Source organism: Lissotriton vulgaris, chromosome 1_1 (assembly GCF_964263255.1).
Source record: "Lissotriton vulgaris chromosome 1_1, aLisVul1.2, whole genome shotgun sequence".
Classification (NCBI taxonomy): domain Eukaryota; kingdom Metazoa; phylum Chordata; class Amphibia; order Caudata; family Salamandridae; genus Lissotriton; species Lissotriton vulgaris.
In genome coordinates this window covers 1,050,435,946-1,050,455,017 of record NC_141685.1, presented here as the reverse complement: position 1 = coordinate 1,050,455,017, position 19,072 = coordinate 1,050,435,946, and the positions used below count along the sequence as shown (strand labels likewise).

General features: G+C 47.9%; 1 protein-coding gene across 3 annotated transcripts in view; it reads left to right on the top strand.

Moving 5' to 3' along the window:
* PLPPR2 (phospholipid phosphatase related 2) overlaps positions 1–19,072 on the top strand; it is a 152,958-nt gene that overhangs the window by 83,356 nt on the left and 50,530 nt on the right. For all 3 annotated transcript variants that reach the window (XM_086936448.1, XM_086936447.1, XM_086936449.1), the window contains one exon: positions 9,827–10,003. In XM_086936448.1, coding sequence (XP_086792574.1) covers positions 9,827–10,003 — 177 coding nt within the window. The remainder of the gene's footprint in view (positions 1–9,826; positions 10,004–19,072) is intronic.

Sequence of the window (19,072 nt, the reverse complement as noted above, 5' to 3'; positions counted from 1 at the left end):
AGTATTGGTCCCCAAAGCTGCGGCTGGGCCCTGTAAACATCAATCGGGACACCATCTGGCCCCTGGGCCTTACCGCCCTTGCTATTTTTGATTCCATTCTCCACCTCTCCCAATGAAATATCTAAAGGCACTACAGGCCACGTCCTGTTTTCAGGGGGCATCATATTATTATCTGCGAAAATTGCGGAGAAGTGATTCATCCAGTCTTCGCTCCCAACATTAGATGAAAGATGTGGGGTTTTATCGTCCTGAAGGAAAGGGGAGTTAACAGTGGACCAAAACAGACGACTGTCAGCAGTTTCTGCTGCCTGAGTAAGATGCTCCCAGCCCTCCTGCTGTAGTTCCCTCTTTCTTTTAGACAGTGCCTGTTTATACTCAAATCTTAACAGTTTGACTCTATCCTTATCCCTTGGGGTAATGGCCAAAGCTTGTTTAAGTTGGGAGAGCAGGGACGTACAGGCATGGTCAAATCATCCAATCCCTTTCCCTCCTTTATCTACCTTTTTCCCCGTAAAGATGTTATTAATAGTATTGTTAATTTGAAGGAAGTGAGTCATAACCTGATAAGACGGACATCCTAAAGATAGAATAATATCAATGTCCATCTTACACTTATTTATGATTAAAGGTACCACTGTGTCTGATTTTTCACCTTTCCATCTTAGCCTAACCCCATTAGGCCTGTGTGGCTCTATATTTACCAATACTCTAGTGGGTGACTCAGCTCTGATCATCCATGTGGTTATTTGCAAGCTAATACAATTATGGTCGCTCAGGGAAGATGTATCTCTCACTTTAATTATGCAGTGGGATACCAAGTTAGATGAGACCATAATATGATCAATGATGGAGCTCACATTCCTTCCAGTGAAGGTGGGGATTGAACCCTCTCCTTCTTCCTGGGCAGTACTCAGTAGCTCTAGATCATACGAGACCATGGTGTTATTTATGGCCTCTCCATTGGCATTGTGCGGGAAGTGGTACATATTCTCCCCATTGTTCGTTAGGATCCCACAGGCCCTAGTGGAAGATAAACTACATAGTTGTAAATTAAAATCCCCCACCCAAACGAAAGTAAAATTGCATGTTGCTTTGCTTACCAGCTTCATTAAGGCACTGGATAATTCATCTATCGCTTTGTGCCGAGAATTAGTAAATTATTATTATAAAAATTAATTAGGAGCACATTCGTACCATCCGGTAAACGTAGCCACAGAATTTGCGAGTGAGGTTCAACTAACAGATGTTTGATGATAGTCAACTTAATAGCTACTGAGATAAGGATAAGAAGACCTCCCTTGGCCCTTCGATGACTAGATTCAGATGCATCTAAACTATAGCATGTATACCCTTCCATGCTAGGTTTGTCTACACACCACGTCTCTTGCAGGCATAGAATATCATATGACCTTATAGTGTCCTCCCATTCTAATTTAAGTGCCTTGGATGCCCATCCGGCAATGTTCCAACTTGCCAGATAAATCCCCATACAGTGATAGTTGTTGGCAATATCAACAGTATTGTTGGTACAGTTACTCATCTTACTTTGTTTGGATATTGGCCCATCTATGTAAGTACCTATGTCACTCCCAATAACATTCACAGTATCCTCGGTAATCTCATTAGCACGTTGAACTGCTGACCCACTTTCGGGATTGACTATAGTGACAGAGGTTAAATCCTCTTTTGCCTCACTTATGGTTTGTTTGTTAATACTCAATGTAACATCCCTTCCAGGCCCAGGTCCCATCTGATGTCAGTCGTTTTGGTCCAAGAAACTCAGGGACTGGTACCTGTTCTGGACTGGGACTTGATAGACCATCCCATTAACAGGCGAAAAAATGCTATCACAAGTGGGTACAAAATTGGGGGTATGTGTTACAAAACTATTCCCACCGGGGACATGGTTCAGCATGGGCATGGGCAAGATGGGTCTGCCACCGGTAAGACCAGGACTGAAGGTGGGCAACAAAGGTCTATTTCCAATAGATAAAAAATTTGAATTGAAAGCCCCCTCCCTACAGTTAGCAGAAGGCAAACTGTTAAGATGGTTATAAAAATAGCCCAATGGTCTTGCGACGACATCAGTCTCTGACTGCGTTAATGCAGCAGCTCTAAGCAAGACCGTCTCAACATGTTGCGGGTGTTTGAAGTTAATGATCACACAATCACCCCCGCAGGTCTTCCGAGTATTGCCAATCCTGTTAACCCTTCTGATAGATATAATTTGATCAGAGTAGCCAACTGGATAACCGCAATGTCGATTTAACCATGAGACCGTTTTGTTTTTTAAAGAATCTCCGGATTCCTGGGTATATGGGGCCTGGGTTAGAGCCGGGACGTTAGTTAGGACCACAACATAGGGTACACACTCAGGGGGAAGGTCAACTGGTCGTTTACTTATCCTTACAGGTACCCCATCGGTGCCCCCTATGGCAGCTGGCGTGGCTGACACAGCTGGCGCCGGTATAATCCTGCCTCTATTTGGTGCTGGTAATGTTCTTGCATCAGAATTTACACCTACAGGCACTATGGCTGCTGGCGCAACCACCGGTACCGGCGTGGGTCGACCCGTATCACGTACTAGTGGGGGTTTCCGGCAGGTCAATACAGGTGTCGCCTGTGGTGGTTGTTTTCCTACATTAGTGCCAGAGGGGGCATTATTAACGTGACAAAGCCTTCCCTTATCTTGTTTAGGTGCAGGTTGAGAGCATGTAGCATCTTTTACGGTTAGTAAGGATTTATCCAATGTAGCTACATGCTGATCCACCACAGCTCCCAGTCTCATTACTTCAGCCGACAAGTCTTCAATTTTAGATAACAGAGGCTCCACAACCAACTTCAATTTGTCACCAATAGTGCTCACTAACAAATCAAATTGGTTAGCATTGATGAAAACACAGTTGTCCTTAGATGGGGCCCCTTTATCACCAATATTCTCCTTATGTGTGATGTCCTTTTTTTTCCTGGCCGAATGACTTCCCCGTTTAGGAGCAGGTTTCGTACATGCTCTCATAAATCTTGTGGCCCTAGTGGATTGTTGAGGAGTGCCTTCATGAGTCTCTGGTGGGTTCGATAAATCTTCCACTACAGTAAGATCATCAGGGGCCTCGGCATCAGTGGATTCAACATTAATACATGTGTTGTCAGTCTCAGCTGTCATATTAATGTTATTGGTGTTATTAATATCCTCATTATTGGGGTCCAGAGGTGAGGCCAAAGGGGAGTCAGGTAAATTACCCTTACCTAGCGATCTCCTTCTATCGCTATTGATTCTAGTGACTACTTTGAACAGGTAGTTATCCGGTAGGGTAGATTGAATAGACATGTTGGGGGTATCTCAGAAGCCACAGACAGTTAAAAAGTCACAAACAATTGTTAAAGCAAACTGCTACTGACCCGTGCTGAAATGGGCTGGTACTCACAAATGAAGCCAAGGGGGGTGGCCCGTCCCGTCCCTGGTCGACCCCGGACGGCCACAGACGGCCCGCCCTCTGCCCGGGCTCAGCCCGGCGATGCCCGCGCGCGTCCCGCGACGCGGAGGTGGAGGTGGGGCTTTATGCGCCTCCGGGCGCCGATGTCTGTGCGCGGCTTCCGCTGCCGCCGCTGAGGGTTGTGGGGGGTGTAGTCCCCTCCTCCGCACTGCGGCCGCAAAGGTCTTGGCTGCGGCGGCGGGAGGGGGAAGACAGAACACCCGTGAGCTGCCTGCTGCCTTTGTGGAGTTTACTGCAGGACAAGCAGCGCCTTCCGCTGCGCCGGTATCGCCCCAGGTAACTTCCCGGTACTCCGCCCGCTCTGCAGAGGTGGAGGTGGGGCTTTATGCGCCTCCGGGCGCCGATGTCTGTGCGCGGCTTCCGCTGCCGCCGCTGAGGGTTGTGGGGGGTGTAGTCCCCTCCTCCGCACTGCGGCCGCAAAGGTCTTGGCTGCGGGAGGGGGGAAGACAGAACACCCGTGAGTTGCCTGCTGCCTTTGTGGAGTTTACTGCAGGACAAGCAGCGCCTTCCGCTGCGCCGGTATCGCCCCAGGTAACTTCCCGGTACTCCGCCCCTGGGTAGTTATAAATAGGTCAGTTTTTCCATAGGAAATTCCTTTTTTGATTTGCTAATAACTTTGGTGCTGGTTGACGAATCTTCAGTACATTTTCCAGAAAATAGTTTTTTTGCCTAGTTTGTGCATGGGAAGTTTCGTAGTGATATGTCAAGTGGGGGCCAAGAAAAAGGGGCAGTCCCATAACATGAAATTCCCATTAATTTTCCATAGAATTATTTAGACAGTGTCATCGCAAAAACTGCTGAATTAAATTACACCAAATTTGGCAGGAACCTACATCTTAGTTCGGAAAGCGTGCTTTTTGTCATTTGGTGTAAATTTATTCAGTAGTTTTTGAGCAATTGAGGTTAAAAAATATTTCTATCTCTGGATGGTTGGGGCCAAGAGAAGCTCGCAAGGGTCTAGCGGGAGCACCAGTGTAAAAACAGAAAGTTCTGATTGGCCCAGGGAGCTTTTTTTTCCTTGGGCCATCGTGCTCCGGTAGACTGCTGTTAGAGTGAGTGCTCTGATTGGCTGCCAGCAACATGAGAAAAATGTTTCTGACAGTCATTACAGGACTCGGAGTCTTAGTCCCCTACCCTGAATTAAATCAAAAATGATATAAGGGGCAGGGTAGGGATACTTTGCCCCCAGGCCCCCTGGGATGACCCAAATTGAAAAAAGGCAATTTTCTGATGGGAAAAACAAAACAAAATGGCAGCCTGGATCTGTATTCTTTAATTAAGTGGAGGTGGGTTAGCAACCCCCCTCAATGTGCCATTTTAAGCCTCGGGGACCCAATCCCCAGGGCCTAATTTAGTTATTTAGGGGAAGGGGGCACGCATCACCCCCTCCCTAGCTGTATTTGGGCCTGGTACCCCATCCCCCGGGACCCAATGTATTTAAAAAGGGGAGGGGCTTGCCGACCGCCCTCCCCGAGCCATTTTCGGCCTTGAGGACCCCATACCATGGCCTAATTTAATTATTATGGGATGGGTCCATGCCGGACCCACTCCCCGAGCCAAATTTAGCCTCAGGGACCCCCCATCCCCCAGGGCCCAAAGAATTTTCACTGATGTGGGCAGAGAAACAGAACAGATTGCTCCTGACCGGAGGGAGTAGCATATATACCTGTTCCTTCCCTGTGGGAGTACTGCCGGCTCAAGGAGCATGCGGGGAACCGACTTGGGCCTAAGGGCTGCCTGGCCCTCCTCTCCGTTAAAAAAAATATGTCCCCAGGGCATGGAGTCACCAGGGCCTGACAAGGCTTAGGGAAGGGGCCTGCGCACAGCGTGGGATTAGCTGCCTCTGGGAAGTTGGAAACGGGTCCTGGTTGCAAGACAGGCCTTGTGGCTAACCCTATGGCACACATAACCAAAGGCCGTGCGGGGAGTGGGGTTGGCTGCTTCCGGGTGGCTTCCTGTGGGGTGTCGGACACAGGCCACACATGACAAAAGGCCATGCACAGCTTTGAGTTGACTGCCTGCGGGTGGGGAGTTGGCTTTACTTATGGTAATAAAATATTACTTTACGTTAAAAAAAAACTAGAAATTCATTGAAACAAACAGCAGTGAAAGTAACGTTAAAATTATACGTGATAAAAAGATCTGTTTTTGTTTGACAAAAATATTTGAAATTCAATGAAAAAACTAAAGGCTAAAGTAATGTCATTGTTATTTGAGTATGTCATTGACAATATCAGTGTTTTGAACTAACAAAACACAGAAATTCTGCAGTTATAGTTTGCAGCGCTAACTATAGCCTCCGCCATGCATTGCTTATGACCTCACATATTACATCACGCATGACATGTTCTATGAAATCAGAAACTGAAAGGTTTGGAATGTCAGAAAAGCAAAGGGTGCACTGCCTTCGGTGTACGCATCAATAGTAAGCATGTTATATAGTGGTGGTGCAACTGAGTGAGTGGAAAACCCTTGAAACCACTCAAAAATTAGTAGAGAAAACTACCAATAAATGCATAACAGGAGTACCCTGTGCACACACTAAATATTAGTACAAAAATTGAAAACAGTCATGTAACATGAGCAATTGAAGCAAAGTAACAGTAAGAAATGGGAATTTCCGATGTGAGAGTAGTCCAATAGAATCCTTTAATACGTTAAACAGCCAGCCGACAGGTGTTTCATCGCCTTTGCGAATCCTCAGGGCTGAAATAACAATAGGTCACAATGGAACATTTCGTATATAAATGTGCAGAAATATTAATCACACCAAATGTAAGTGTGTCAGAGCAAATCGAAGCTTCCAGGGGAGATTAGGTTCACAATGGAATACAGCAGAACACACATCAGGTTTCTTGATGTTGAACTTTATGTCTCCAATGACACATTACAAAGCATGCTTTTTATGAAGTTCACTGCATGCAATTCGATTTTGCATGCCTCTAGCTCTCATCCTCCACACCAGATCAAGTCCATACCCTGTGGAGAATTTCTGAGGGCAAGAAGAAATTGCACTGAGGACTTGGAGTTCAAAAAATGTCTTGACCGTATGAAGGACAGATTTACTACAAGAGGCTATCCCAAAAGTGTAATTCACAAAGCAGAGAAAAGAGTTAAGAAAATTAACAGACCTGATTTATTGCATCCACAAACATAAAGACCACCACGAAAAGACACTTTGAGACTAATCACTGATTTCAATTCCCTCCATGGTACGTTACGCAAAAGCGTGACCAAACATTGGGGACTTTTGAAATCTGAGAGAACTATTAAAGACTTCATTTCTGACAAGCCCCAGATTGCATTTAGGAAGGGCAACACACTTAGGACTAGATTAAGCCCTACTGTACCTCGGAGTACTTACCCCACGACTTGGATGACACAACACAGTCTGGGATTTTATAAATGTGGATTCTGTACCAGTTGCTGGTGGGCTAAACACTGTACAACACATTTCACTGGTCCAAGAGGGGAAAGTTTTGCTATCAAATCAAATATTAACTGCACCACTAAATACGTAGTTTATATCATTGAATGCAATTGTTTCCTAACTATAATGTCCCTATTTTTTTTAACGTTAAGTAATATTTAATTACCCTACATTAATCCAACCTCTGCCGTGCACAGCCAGCCCTGTGGCCAACCCCCATAGGCACCCAACCCCACACCGCATATGGGCTTCGGCCATGCATGGTGTGAGGTCAGCCGCAGGGCCTGGCCTGAAGCCAGGCCCTGCGGCCAACCCCCGCAGGTACCTAACCCTGTGCCGTACACAGTCTTTGGCCGTACTTGGCGAGGGGGTCAGCAGCAGTGCCTGACCTGCTTCCAGGCCCTGGGGCCAACTCCCACATGCAGGCAACCTGCAAGGGGGGCACGAAGCCCCCATACCTTGGCCAATTATGGCCCCAGGGACCCCAACCCCCAGGGCACCTCTATATCGTAAATAGGGAGGGTGCACACAGCTCCCATACCAGGGCCAATTTTGTACAGGGGATCCCATCTCCCTGAAAATGAGGAGGAGTGGGGCATGTGGCCTCTGACCTCAAGCTAATTTGGCACCGGGGATCCCATCCCCCAGGGCTCTCTAGATTTGGAATTTTGGAGGGGAGCATGCAGCCCCCCCTCCTTGGGCCAATATCAGCCCCAGGGACCCCATCCCTGGGATCCAGCCAATTACTAAAATGGCAGGGGACCAATTTCAGTTCCAGGGACCCCAAACCCTGGGGCATTGCTAATTACTAAAAGGTTGAGGGGCCGGCTTGGTCCTGCTCCTCTGTCCAACTTCAGGCCCGGAGACCCTATACCCTGGGGCCTGGCTAGTCAATGGTGGGTGCCCTGGGCCCACCTAGGGCACCCATTGTCTTTTGTTGGGGGCCCTGGGGGGGATCCCCAATACCCACGCAGTCCCAGCCGGCTCCCCGCCTCCATCCGTATCCAGCAATGCTCCCACATGCAGGTAGCAGCCAATAATGGTGCTCCCTGCATGTGGGAGCAATGTTTTCATTTGTTTTCCTGCCCGCTTCACAGCGGGAAAGGAAACATATAAAATCCATTCCCTGTGGGTGGGAGCATTATTCCTGCTCCCGTCCCCTAGGAGCGGATTTCATGTGTGCTCTCACTTGGCGGTAGCTTTAAACTAGCGCAGGCAGGAAAACCACTAAGTGACAGGATGGATGCCGCAGGACAAAGCAGGAGCTCTGCCCTGGGGGGATTGGGTCCCTAGGGCCATAATTGGCTCTGGAAGGGGGGCAGCGCAGTCTCCTCCTTTCCAATGCAAAGCTGGCACCCGGAGATGGGGTCCCCAAAAAAGAAGGCGGCCTGGGGAGAGGGGGCACGTGGCCCTCTTCCTCATTTTCTTAGAATGAACTCCCGGGCCTGAAATTGGCTGAGGGATTGGGTCCCTAGGGCAAAAATCAGCCCCACTCCCATTGTTTAATATTGTGTGGGCCCCAGGAGGTGGCAGTTACTGGGGCTGTGACCTGCCTGGGCAGGGGGCCACATTTGTCCCTCTCCCGTATTTAATAAAATGCTATACCCCCTGGTACCTGGCCCCCCCGTGGGGCAAATTTGAAAACAACTCTGGAGACCACGCTTGTTTATTTTTTAAATTTTGCAGCAGATTCACTGAACCTCCATTATTTTGCTGCAAACAATTCAAAAAAATGTTGAACCCTATGGGACTAGGCCACCAGGCCTAAGGGGTAAGGGTATTCCTACCCTGCACCCTTCTTTAAAAAAAGCTTTTTTCTTGGGAGTCCGTGCCCCAAGGTGGCTGCCAACACTTCCTGGTTGAAGTGTTGCCAGCTAATCAGATCACACCATGAGAACTGTTGGATCTGTGGAGGATTGGCGTCCCTAGATAGCTATAAATCGTGTTTCTTTAATAACTCCATAACTACTGAACAAATATACACCAAATTACAAAAGGCACTCTTTCTGGACAAAGATCTAGCTCTGCCAAATTTGGCATAATTCTGATTAGCGGTTCAGGCTGTAGTCGTGTTCAAAATCCCTAGGGTAAATTGCATGAGGAAAACATGTTTTGGAATGCCCCCTTTTTCTTGGCCCCTGCTTGGCAAATCACCCCAAAACTTTCAAGACAGCAGCTGATGTGAATGACAAACTAGTTTTGTAAATTTCGTGAAGACTTGTCAAATGGCATCCAAGTTAATATACATGTAGATACACAAATGCAAGTGTGCTTAAAATGTTCAGTTGCTCCTGTGCTTCATGACACATGCAACAGCTGTGGTGGAGTAGCCCAAGGTGTTGTAGAGAGCAGTCTCTTCCTCCTCTGTGAGTCATTGAGAATAGAGTCTGCATCCAGTACATTCACGTTACACATGTTTCCGTCCCTTGTTATTTAGTCATTAGCTTGCATCCTGTTGCATTACGATTACTGGTATTCTAATCATTAACAATAATATTATTATTATCGTTATTGTTATGTAAATAATAGTATAACTAAAAGACTACACAACAAAAACTAACAATAATAATGATGATACTTAAAATAATAATAATAGTAATGTCACACTGTTATTACGATTAAAATCATTCCTATCACAATTATTATCAGATTTAATATTATGATTTAAATTCTTCACATAGATCATTACGCTAACAGAGGTCAAGTGTCAAAAAGTGCACCACTAATGACACCAGATGCTTGCCTAATTGCTTACTCCATGGACAGAAAACCTAAGCCAGCAACGAGAACGTGTCAATGCGTGCTCCTTAGATGGCAGAATTACTGCTGGGGTGTTCCTGTTACCTCTCCAGAGCAGGACCCTCACTAGACTGTAACTTTGATGTCTTCTCTTTCTCTACAGATGTACATAACCCTGGTCTTTAAAATTAAAGGCTCTCGTCTTGCAAAGCCTTCTATCTGCCTGGCGCTTTTATGCCCAGCGTTCCTGGTTGGGGTTGTACGGGTGGCCGAGTACCGGAACCACTGGTCAGATGTGCTGGCGGGGTTTGTCACTGGAGGAGCCATTGCAGCCTTTCTGGTAAGCAACTAGTCTGTAACATAACAATCAAGTGAATAGAAGAGGACTAGACAAAACTATTTATTTTTGCCATTAATTGCATTCAAGGAAACCCGCCTTTGTTTTCCAGCATTGGTGTTTTTGTTTCTAGACTTGCATCCTGAGATGAATTCCCATTACCAGCCTGGGAATCCTTGGTAGTCATTGTTTATGCAGCAGTGTGCTTAAGGCGTAACGAAACCTCAGGGGCCCCCTGCAAAGTGCATGGAGGGGCCCCCACCGGACTTACTCCGGAGCTCTCAGGTCATGTACGGTGCTGAGGGGGGCCCTCTGGACCTCGCCCCCTCCTGCACTGCAGTGTCTGTGGGGGCCTTTGTGATGCCCCTGTGCATCTTTTGATCATTTATCTTTCAGATCGTTCAACACCTATGCGCTTTACAGTCAACCGGCCAGATTCACAGAAGTAAAATCCTAAACTAAAATCCTAAACTTACTACTATTTTGGTATTCACAGAATGCACTTACTCATTTTGGTATTCACAGAAGGCACTTACTCATTTTGGTATTCACAGAAGGCACTTACTCATTGATGAGTGAGTGCATTCTGTGAATACCAAATGAGTAACTTACTCATTTTGAGTAACTTACTCATTTTGGTATTCACAGAAGACACTTACTCATTGATGAGTAAGTGCATTCTGGGAATACCAAAATGAGTAACTGCATTCTGTGAATACCAAAATAGTAGTAAGTTTAGGATTTTGTAGTAAGTTAGTTCTGTGAATCAGGCCCAAAGCATTTAGTTCAGGAAACTTTCTTAATCTTTAAATAATGACATTGCTTCGGGTGGAAGAGAATGCTGCTGGATTCGTGAATCGATCTGTCTGTTTACAAAATACATTGAAAAGGTCTCATTGTAGCTTATCAGAGTATATTCACAAGTCCTATCTTCCGTGCGTAGGGTCTCATCCATCCGTAAATAAAAAAGAACAAGCAATCCAGGATGTCCCTGTCACGTGGCTGAAAGCCGTAGTGCCTTGCAAGCGAGCGTGTAGATCCATACACGTGTCAGGTATAGACACTATGAGGTTTGTGGTCGGTACTGAGTGGTGCACAACACCAAGGCGCAAATTTACTAATTTTGGCGCAACAAAGCGCAGCAACACAACTTACTTCACTGCATCAAATGGTGAGAGCAGGAATGTGTCAAATTTACTAATCTATGGCACATTCCTGCTCTCTCTCTGCTCTGGCGCACACACTGCAACCTAGCGCAAATGCACGCTTAACACCATGGGGGAAGCATGCCTGTGTTACAGGTAGGATTTGTTTGTGCAGAAAGGGACATATTCTGCACAAAAACGATTTTCAGATGCATTTTCCTCTTTCTACTTGTGGTATGCAGTACACATTGAAAGAAGAAATAACGAGGAGGAATAAAGATATTTCTCCCTATTACGCCTCTGTTTTGGTCAGGTATATTATTCCCCTTTCTAACGCAGAGTAATGCAGGGCATGGACTTGCGCTGCTTTGTGGTAGTCTGGATTTACTAAGCTATGCTGAGCCACGCAGGCTGGCTTTGCATGGCTTAGTAAATCTCACTGAAGCCCCTGTGTTGCCTTGCACCACCTTGCATGATATAACGGCAACCCAAGGGCTTCAAAAATCTGGGCCCAAGTTTTCAGACTTGAAGCTATATTTACCAACATTTTGCTTCGTGGTTGTGCAACCTTTGTGGCACAGCCACTATGCAAAATCTTAATAGATTATGTGCCTTTGTAAAGAAATGTAATGCAACCCAGTTGCTTACAATGCACTGCATTACATTTCCTTCTGGTAGGCATTCTACGAGTGGATCATGGGAATTACCATGCTTCCACCCACGGATTTCATGCCAAGCCAGATTTACAAATGTTTGGAAATCTGGGATTGCATCAAATAGCTACCCCTCCCAGAGTATGGCGTAAGGAGGAGAAATATCTTTACTTCTCCTTGTTACTTCCTCTTTCTATGTGTGCTACATTCTGCATCGAACCACAGCCTGGAAGCATTAGCACTGTGCTATAACCTGACTGAAGAGTGCATGTTTACACAGAAAGATGAACTTGCCCTTTCGCTGAAGCTTGAACCCTCGTCTTACAGTGTGTGGGGGGCGGGGGGCTTGTGACACCAAATGCATAAACATTTGCTTCAGAGCTACAGCCCTGGGCAGAAAAATGTGCTGCTTATATTGTTCCTCCCCATTGCGCTGTGCCAGGGGTTCCCCAAAATGTCTAGAGGCAGGAGCATTTGGCCCTAGAGGGTGCAGCCAGGAGGCTAGAGAAACTTCCCCAATGGGCCCCAGACTCACTGCAAGAAATCACTGATGCTGCCTCCTGACTCAAGAGCATGACAAGACATGGCACAACAAGGTTGGCACCTGTGGACAGCGTGTCCAGCAGGGGAACAAAGAGGCCAGCACCTGGGTGGGGCAGGTATAAGTAACTGGCCCCATCGCCCCAGGTGCCAGAGATGATGCGGGGAGAGCGCCGGAAGAGAGGGACTCCCATGGGGGGTCCTTATGAGTGGAGTGAGGAAGATTGTGTCAGTGTGTGGCACTAAGGGGCTGCCCTCTTAAGAGGGCCCACTGCTTGTGCAGCAGTCAGTCACATAGGAAGTGTAAAATTCCTCAAGGGATGGTTTTTGCGCAAGAAGGTATGCCTTCCTGTACAAAAACAGACCTGCCCATTACTCAGGCACTCTTGTACCATGGTGCATGGGTGCTTGCATTGGCAATAGGATGCCTGAAGAGCGCCAGTGCCATGAGAGTGCCGAACTGTGCTACATCTTTTAAGATATGGCACATTTCTGCTCTCTTCCTTTCACTTAATGCAGCACAGCAAGTTGCCTTGCTGCACTGCGTTGTATGAAAGATTAGTAAAAATAGACCTTTGTGTGCTTCCTCCACATACAATGGGATGGAACCATCAAATACCTCACGTCTGTGGCTCAGGGTGCGAAGAGCAATGTTGCCGTTGCCACCCAAGATCCCTTTCTAACCCCCCTTCTTTTTTAAATGTCACCAACTTGCACTTTGCAAAGCTGGTAAAGGTGAAAGTGGCAAAATAACAAGTTGATAACTTCTCAAGTTTATACATCCCTTCAATACTGTATCTGATCTATGTGTGAGGGAACCTTCAATTGATGTCGCCTATACTGCTCTATGTGGGAGGGAAGGTGGTCCAAGTGCCGCCTATGCTGTTCCTGCTCAGTGTGTTGGCGTGTGTGGAAGGGGTTGCATGAAGCCACCTGTTATGCGGGTATTCTCTGTGAGGGCATGTTGCACTGGTGCTGCCTATGCTGTTCCTACTCAGTGTGTGTGTGGGGGGGGGGGGGAGTTGCATGATGTCAACTGTGTGAGGGAAGGTTGCGCTGCTGCTGCCCATGTTGTTCCTCTTCATGCGCAGTGCATGAAGGGAAGCTGCAGTGAGGGCACCTGTCCAATTCTGAGCGTTGCCTTTGTCATCACATGTTTTGTGAGACCCAAATTTCCTAAGAGACTCCAGTGCTCCCACCAGTCCAGATCACATGGATCTATTAAATCACTTCAAGATGAAAAGTACTTGCTCATGAGCTAATGTATTGATAGATGTACTAAACAAATTCTTCTAAATCTTGTAAGATCACACCAGCATCTCAAAAGAGCTCAAGAGAGACTTATCCTGAGGGAATCACAAGACAGCCCCTTGAGCAAGGGGACCCGGCAATCCTCAAGTGGAATACTTGGCCTTAAAAATAAATCTGAAGTGACAATAACATTATGTAGCTCAAAGAAGAACCAGCGCTACAACAAAATAATAGAATCTAACAAAAGGGCATTGTCCCAAAAGTGGAGTTAAAGGAATACATCATCTCCAATTCGTAGCAGAGGCTTGAGATGTGAAGAGAAAACTTTGAACTGTAAAAAGAACGGAAAACATACAAACATATAAGAACAGGTTTTTCAAGTAAAAATGGCTCCAAACCTTTAGAAGGAACGTAGCTCAAAGAGGAAGAGAAACCTCACGTTCGATACTCCCATAGGCATTCCTATTGGTATTCCCATTGGTGTTCCCATAGGTACTCCCATTGATGTTCCCATAGGTACTCCCATTGATTCAATCAGGACTGCTGAGGTGTCAAAACCCTCCGAGCTCACATCTGACAGTCTGAGTACATGCCATGGTCTCTCCTTCCTGGCGAAGTAACATAGACGCCCTTACTCTCCAGAACAGATAGATGCCCCTGTGACTGAAATACCTCACAAAGATGAGCTCTCAAGTCACGAGTGTTGATATCCGAAAACAAAAACCTCTGTATTTCAAAAGAAATCTCGCCTCTTCAATCACAACACGCACCTCACTCAACATTGTATTTTTTCATGAAAAAGTACTTCCACTTGTGAAGCCCGAGCAGCAACATAGCCGTGCAAGCTTCCTCACAGTCGAACTCTAAAGATTAACAAAATGTGTAGTAGAAGCATTTCACCAATCTATTTGTGCACCTGTGCGGACACCATTATGTTGGTAAAACGTTATAATATTTACAGCACGCTGAAGTTGCAGAAGTGATGTGCCAGGCGCTCTGTAATATCTACTCTTTGCACGTGTCACACATTCGAACATAAGTGAAAGGACTTGCCTTGCAGTCTGTCTAGTGTCTCCATGTCTCTGGCGTTGCTGGGCCCTGGGATGCCTCACCTCACAACTCACAAGTCACGTGCACTTTAATTGCGCTCCACAATGCGCATTGCAAATTCATTGGTATTGGTCACCAGCCCCACCCACAAGACCGCGCACACGCAGGCACAACTGCGTGCCACTTGTAAAGGGCGGGCCCTAGGCCCTCATGCTGGAGAAAGAACTGAGACGCAGGACACACTGCTTACTCAGTGCAACTGGCCCAGAGCACGTGGGCTCGGCCACTTTTATTAGTACTGTGTCACATGACCAGTGACATCAGTGGTGGGTGGGTGTTCAGTGTAGTTACAGGCTCAGCACTAGAATGCTGACTGACTCTGAGTCCTTACATCCCTCCCAAAATTGGTTAAAAATTAAACCAAATGGTGAAGATGTTTTCACTTTCATTATTGTGTTCCGCTATGGACATTGCTGGTGATTAAAATGGACAGCTGGGGAGTTGATCGTTGGTACGGTGTCGGATTGGGGTCCGGGGAGGGGTGGCCGAGGGTGAATGCGTCGATTGTTTGCTCATTTCTATCTGGCCCTCTTCCGGTCTTCTGTGATCTCTTTTCCGTCTTTCTTCTTCTTCTGCATTTCGGGTACTCTTTATGGGCGACAGACACACTGCTAGGGGGGGGGTAGGCCGTAGCCTCTGCATGCGTGTTGGGTGGGGGGTAGGGGGGATGGGTTTTCTTTTGTCCGTTTCAGTTCCTATGGGCCTTTATTTTCTCTTCTTCCTCTTCTATTCTTTTCTTTTTCTTTATCTCTGGGTCATTGGGTGGATCGATGTGATGTGGGTAGTGGCTGCCGTATGTTGTAATGTATGCTCATTATCTCTCCTGCGCTATTCATCTGCGGCCTATTGCTTAACTGATATTGTTTGCTGATTGTCGATGTTGAAAGTTGCCCACTTATGTCCTAGACGGTTTATTTTGCCTCTGATCCTTCCTTGTTTCTACTATTTTGGACATACTAAAAAACTTTAAAATTAAACCTTCACTTCTCCTACTTCCTGGTGGCGCAAATGTTTCCAGTGTAACCCAGTCTAATCTTGCTTTGCGTTGATATGCTGCCGGGTCGCCTAATAGCTTGCTACTGTAATTCGAATGATGCCGAGGCCGGCCGGATGGTTGTAGGCCCGTATTTGTTTAACTAAATGGTGCAATAAAGGTTTTCAAAAAAAAAAAAATAATTAAACCAAATGGAAAAAGTCCAAAAATCTGTGGGGGAAAGAAAACACAGAAATGTAACACTGGATTTGCACTTTCAAACAAGTCTCTTTGGCTGCTTGCAAGCCGCAGGCAGTATAGTTCTTGCGTTTTCGGACTAACAGTTCTCGGTGGCACGGTTCGCAGTTGTTCGGCGGGTTCATTTTTTTGTCTGTGCTGTCTGTCCGCTGTTCTCATCCCTGCCTTTGCTTCGCTCCGTTGGTGATGAGAGACAGATGGATGACACAGGTGTCAACAGTCTTCTGGTTTTGTTCTTTCTTCTGGCTTTGTGATGTTTCCGGGCAGGCTTTAGTGTTGACTCTTGGCAGGTGAACAGAGTAGGTGCAAACATCCCTCTCACCAGGATGCCCCTCTTGCTGGTTTTCTTCTGCCACAAGATGTCCGAGAGGACCTCTTTGCCAGGTTTCCACTGGACTGGTGTTTTCGGTCGTGTTGCTCCACCATGGCCTTCGGGCCGTGAGCAGGGCGCTCCACGAGCCTCACCGTTGTGTCCTAGTTCCACCTGAAGGTTGAGTTGTCGACTCTCTTCATTGCTCTCTAGGCTTTCATCCTCTTGGGTCCTGCAGACGTGCTTCTGTAGATCTGTCTCCCGTGCGGGACTTGCTGCCACCAGAGTTCCTTGAGGCCTCTGCTTCTTGGGTTGCCACGGGTCGGTGTGGAGTGGTCAGTTCATCAGCTGGATGTGTGAGCACTCTCGCCATTCAATCTTCCGCTCAACCCCAGAGGTAGATGTCGCCAACAGTCTATCTTGCTCTCTTCTGCTATCGCCATGTGGATGGACGGCTCGTAGGTGGTTGTCTTTGGTCTGCGCTGCCGGTGCTCTTGCCAGGCTTGTCTTCCATTGCACTCAGGTGTTCCAGTGCCTGTCACTTTCCTTCTTTCCGCAGGGGTGGCTTCTTTCTTCTTTTCTTAGTGGCGGCGGCGGCCACTCTGTTCTTTCTTCTTCTTACCCTGACAGTCGTGCCACTCTGATTACTTCTTCCTTCTTTTCTTCTTAGTGGCGGTGGCCACTTAGATCTTTCTTCCTTCTCCTTCTTCTCGCGACGTACTCTGGTCCAATCTTCTTCATCTTCTCTGGCCAGGCTTCCCCATGCAGCGCGCGCACTCTGCACGTGTCTTCCTGGTCTTGTCCTAGTCCTAGGACACTGTCTTCTTGTCACTCACTTCCAGGGTTGGCGTCGCGACCTTCACCTCTTCTTCCTGTTGCTCTCGTTAATTTATGTGGTTGAAGTTCATGGGTCCACGTCCTCGGACCACGCCTTGTCTGAACTTCTTGGACCTTGTGCCGGTCCCTTCTGCCGAGGTCTGGCAGGTAGGATTCGTGGTGCGACCATCTGGCTGGTCGGATTCGTGCTTTGCGACCAGGCTGAGTGGTCAGGTTGCTTCTGTGTTGAATCTTGAATGCTGTGGGTTGTCTGCGCAACCATTTTCTTTTCCTTGCAGTTTAATTGCTTTGGTGCGCAACTGGGTGCGCTCGTCGGGTGTTCTCTTGTGACTTGCTGCTTTGGGCTAGTGCTGGCCGCACTGCTGCGCATTTGCATCATGCGCTTTCGCACTTCCTGGTGCTGGGTTCCAGAACCATCTTTGGTTCGTGTGGGGGTGTTCCTACTTTCGTCATTTTGCTGCAGCGATGGCCTGTGGCCACCAGGCATCGCTGTCTTCTCTTCTGGCGTGGCGTAGATGCTTCTAGAGGGTTGCGTCACCACTCCGTTGACGTTCTTCTGTTCTTTCTTCTTCTGTTTGGTGCTGGTTGCGATCCTTTTGATCTTCTTCTTGTGGGTGCACTTGTCGCGCGTTCTCTTGAATATCTTGTGAGGAGTCGCTGCACCCCTGGCGCGCTTCTGGGGTTTCTGTCGCTTTTCTGGGGTCGTCTTCACGCTCTTTTGTGCTTCTGGCGCGCGGCTGCGCATTTACCTTTTCTCTTCCTCGGCGGTGTGATGGCTTGTGGACTTCTTTGGATGTGACGGGGAGATGCCCCTGTCTCACTCTGTTGTTAGGCGTGTGCTGCCCCAGTCAGTCCTGTGCTGCTGCAGGGGTTTTTGGCTTGTTGTAGGCTTGTTTATTTCTTTGTTCCCTGCAGTACTGTAAAGGTCCACTAGATGGCAGGGTTGCCTAATTCAGGCTTACTCTCACTGTCTTCGGTAGTTCCCATAACGTTGCGATCTTTGTGCACTCTCACTTTCAGGCAGACCATGCATTCAGTTCATTAACCCCTTCGCTGCTGGCCCGTTTCCGCCGCTGAGCGGTAAACAAACGAACAGGGCGGGGCAGTGACGAACCCCAGCCGTCATCAGCACACGAGCACAGCGGAGCGTGACGGCTGGGGTTCGTCACCAGCATGCAAGGGGTTAAGGCCTGCACCCGGACACCAGTATTGACCTCTACCCCTGGGTATATTCTGCGGGTACTCCCACTCGTTTTGGAATCGCCGGTAAGGCCGCAACTCTGGTCTCTCTTCTACTGCTTTCTGTGATACCGCCGCCGTCTCTAGTTACAGGGGGCTGGGCTGCTTGCTGTCCGTATATTGCTGCATGGGCAACACTCCCGCCGTCACACGCAGTAGGAGCCTTTATTGCCATCTCTTGCAGTAAAGTAGGTGCTTTACATACTTTTGATTCACTTTGTGGAGATGCTTTGGTGTGCACACACGTGGGCGAGCACTTATCGGCTGCTCCTGTTCACGGGCTTTGCGGCACTCTATCTTGTTCGCGGCCGCATGGGGCCTCTCGCAAGTTTTGCGCTTGTTCTTCGTTATTCCCTTGGTGAGCTCAGTTCATCTCCTCCGAGCAGCCGCTGGTCACCCGCTGCGTGGATGCGAACACAGGCGCTATTGTTGGAGCCTCCTCGCTCCTCCACCCCGTGGCGGCAGCGCCACACTTCCCACGCTGCGCGGGGTGGGGGGGATAGCGCTATTCCTCCGGGGGCTGCCTGCTTTTGTGCTATTTTCACCGGGCACTCCTGATCGCGGGTGGGCTCCGTTTAACTTCAGTTGATTGCGGGTGAGCTCCGCTTAAACTATTTGGCGCCTGGCAGCTCCCCTCACGCTGCAGGCACTCTCCGGTTAAGTTTTTCACCCCGCCGCCGCACTTCACACGCGCGGCGGGGGAGGCTGCAGGCAGGCCGCGGGTGGGCTCCGCGAGCTTTGTCTTAATTATGGGGC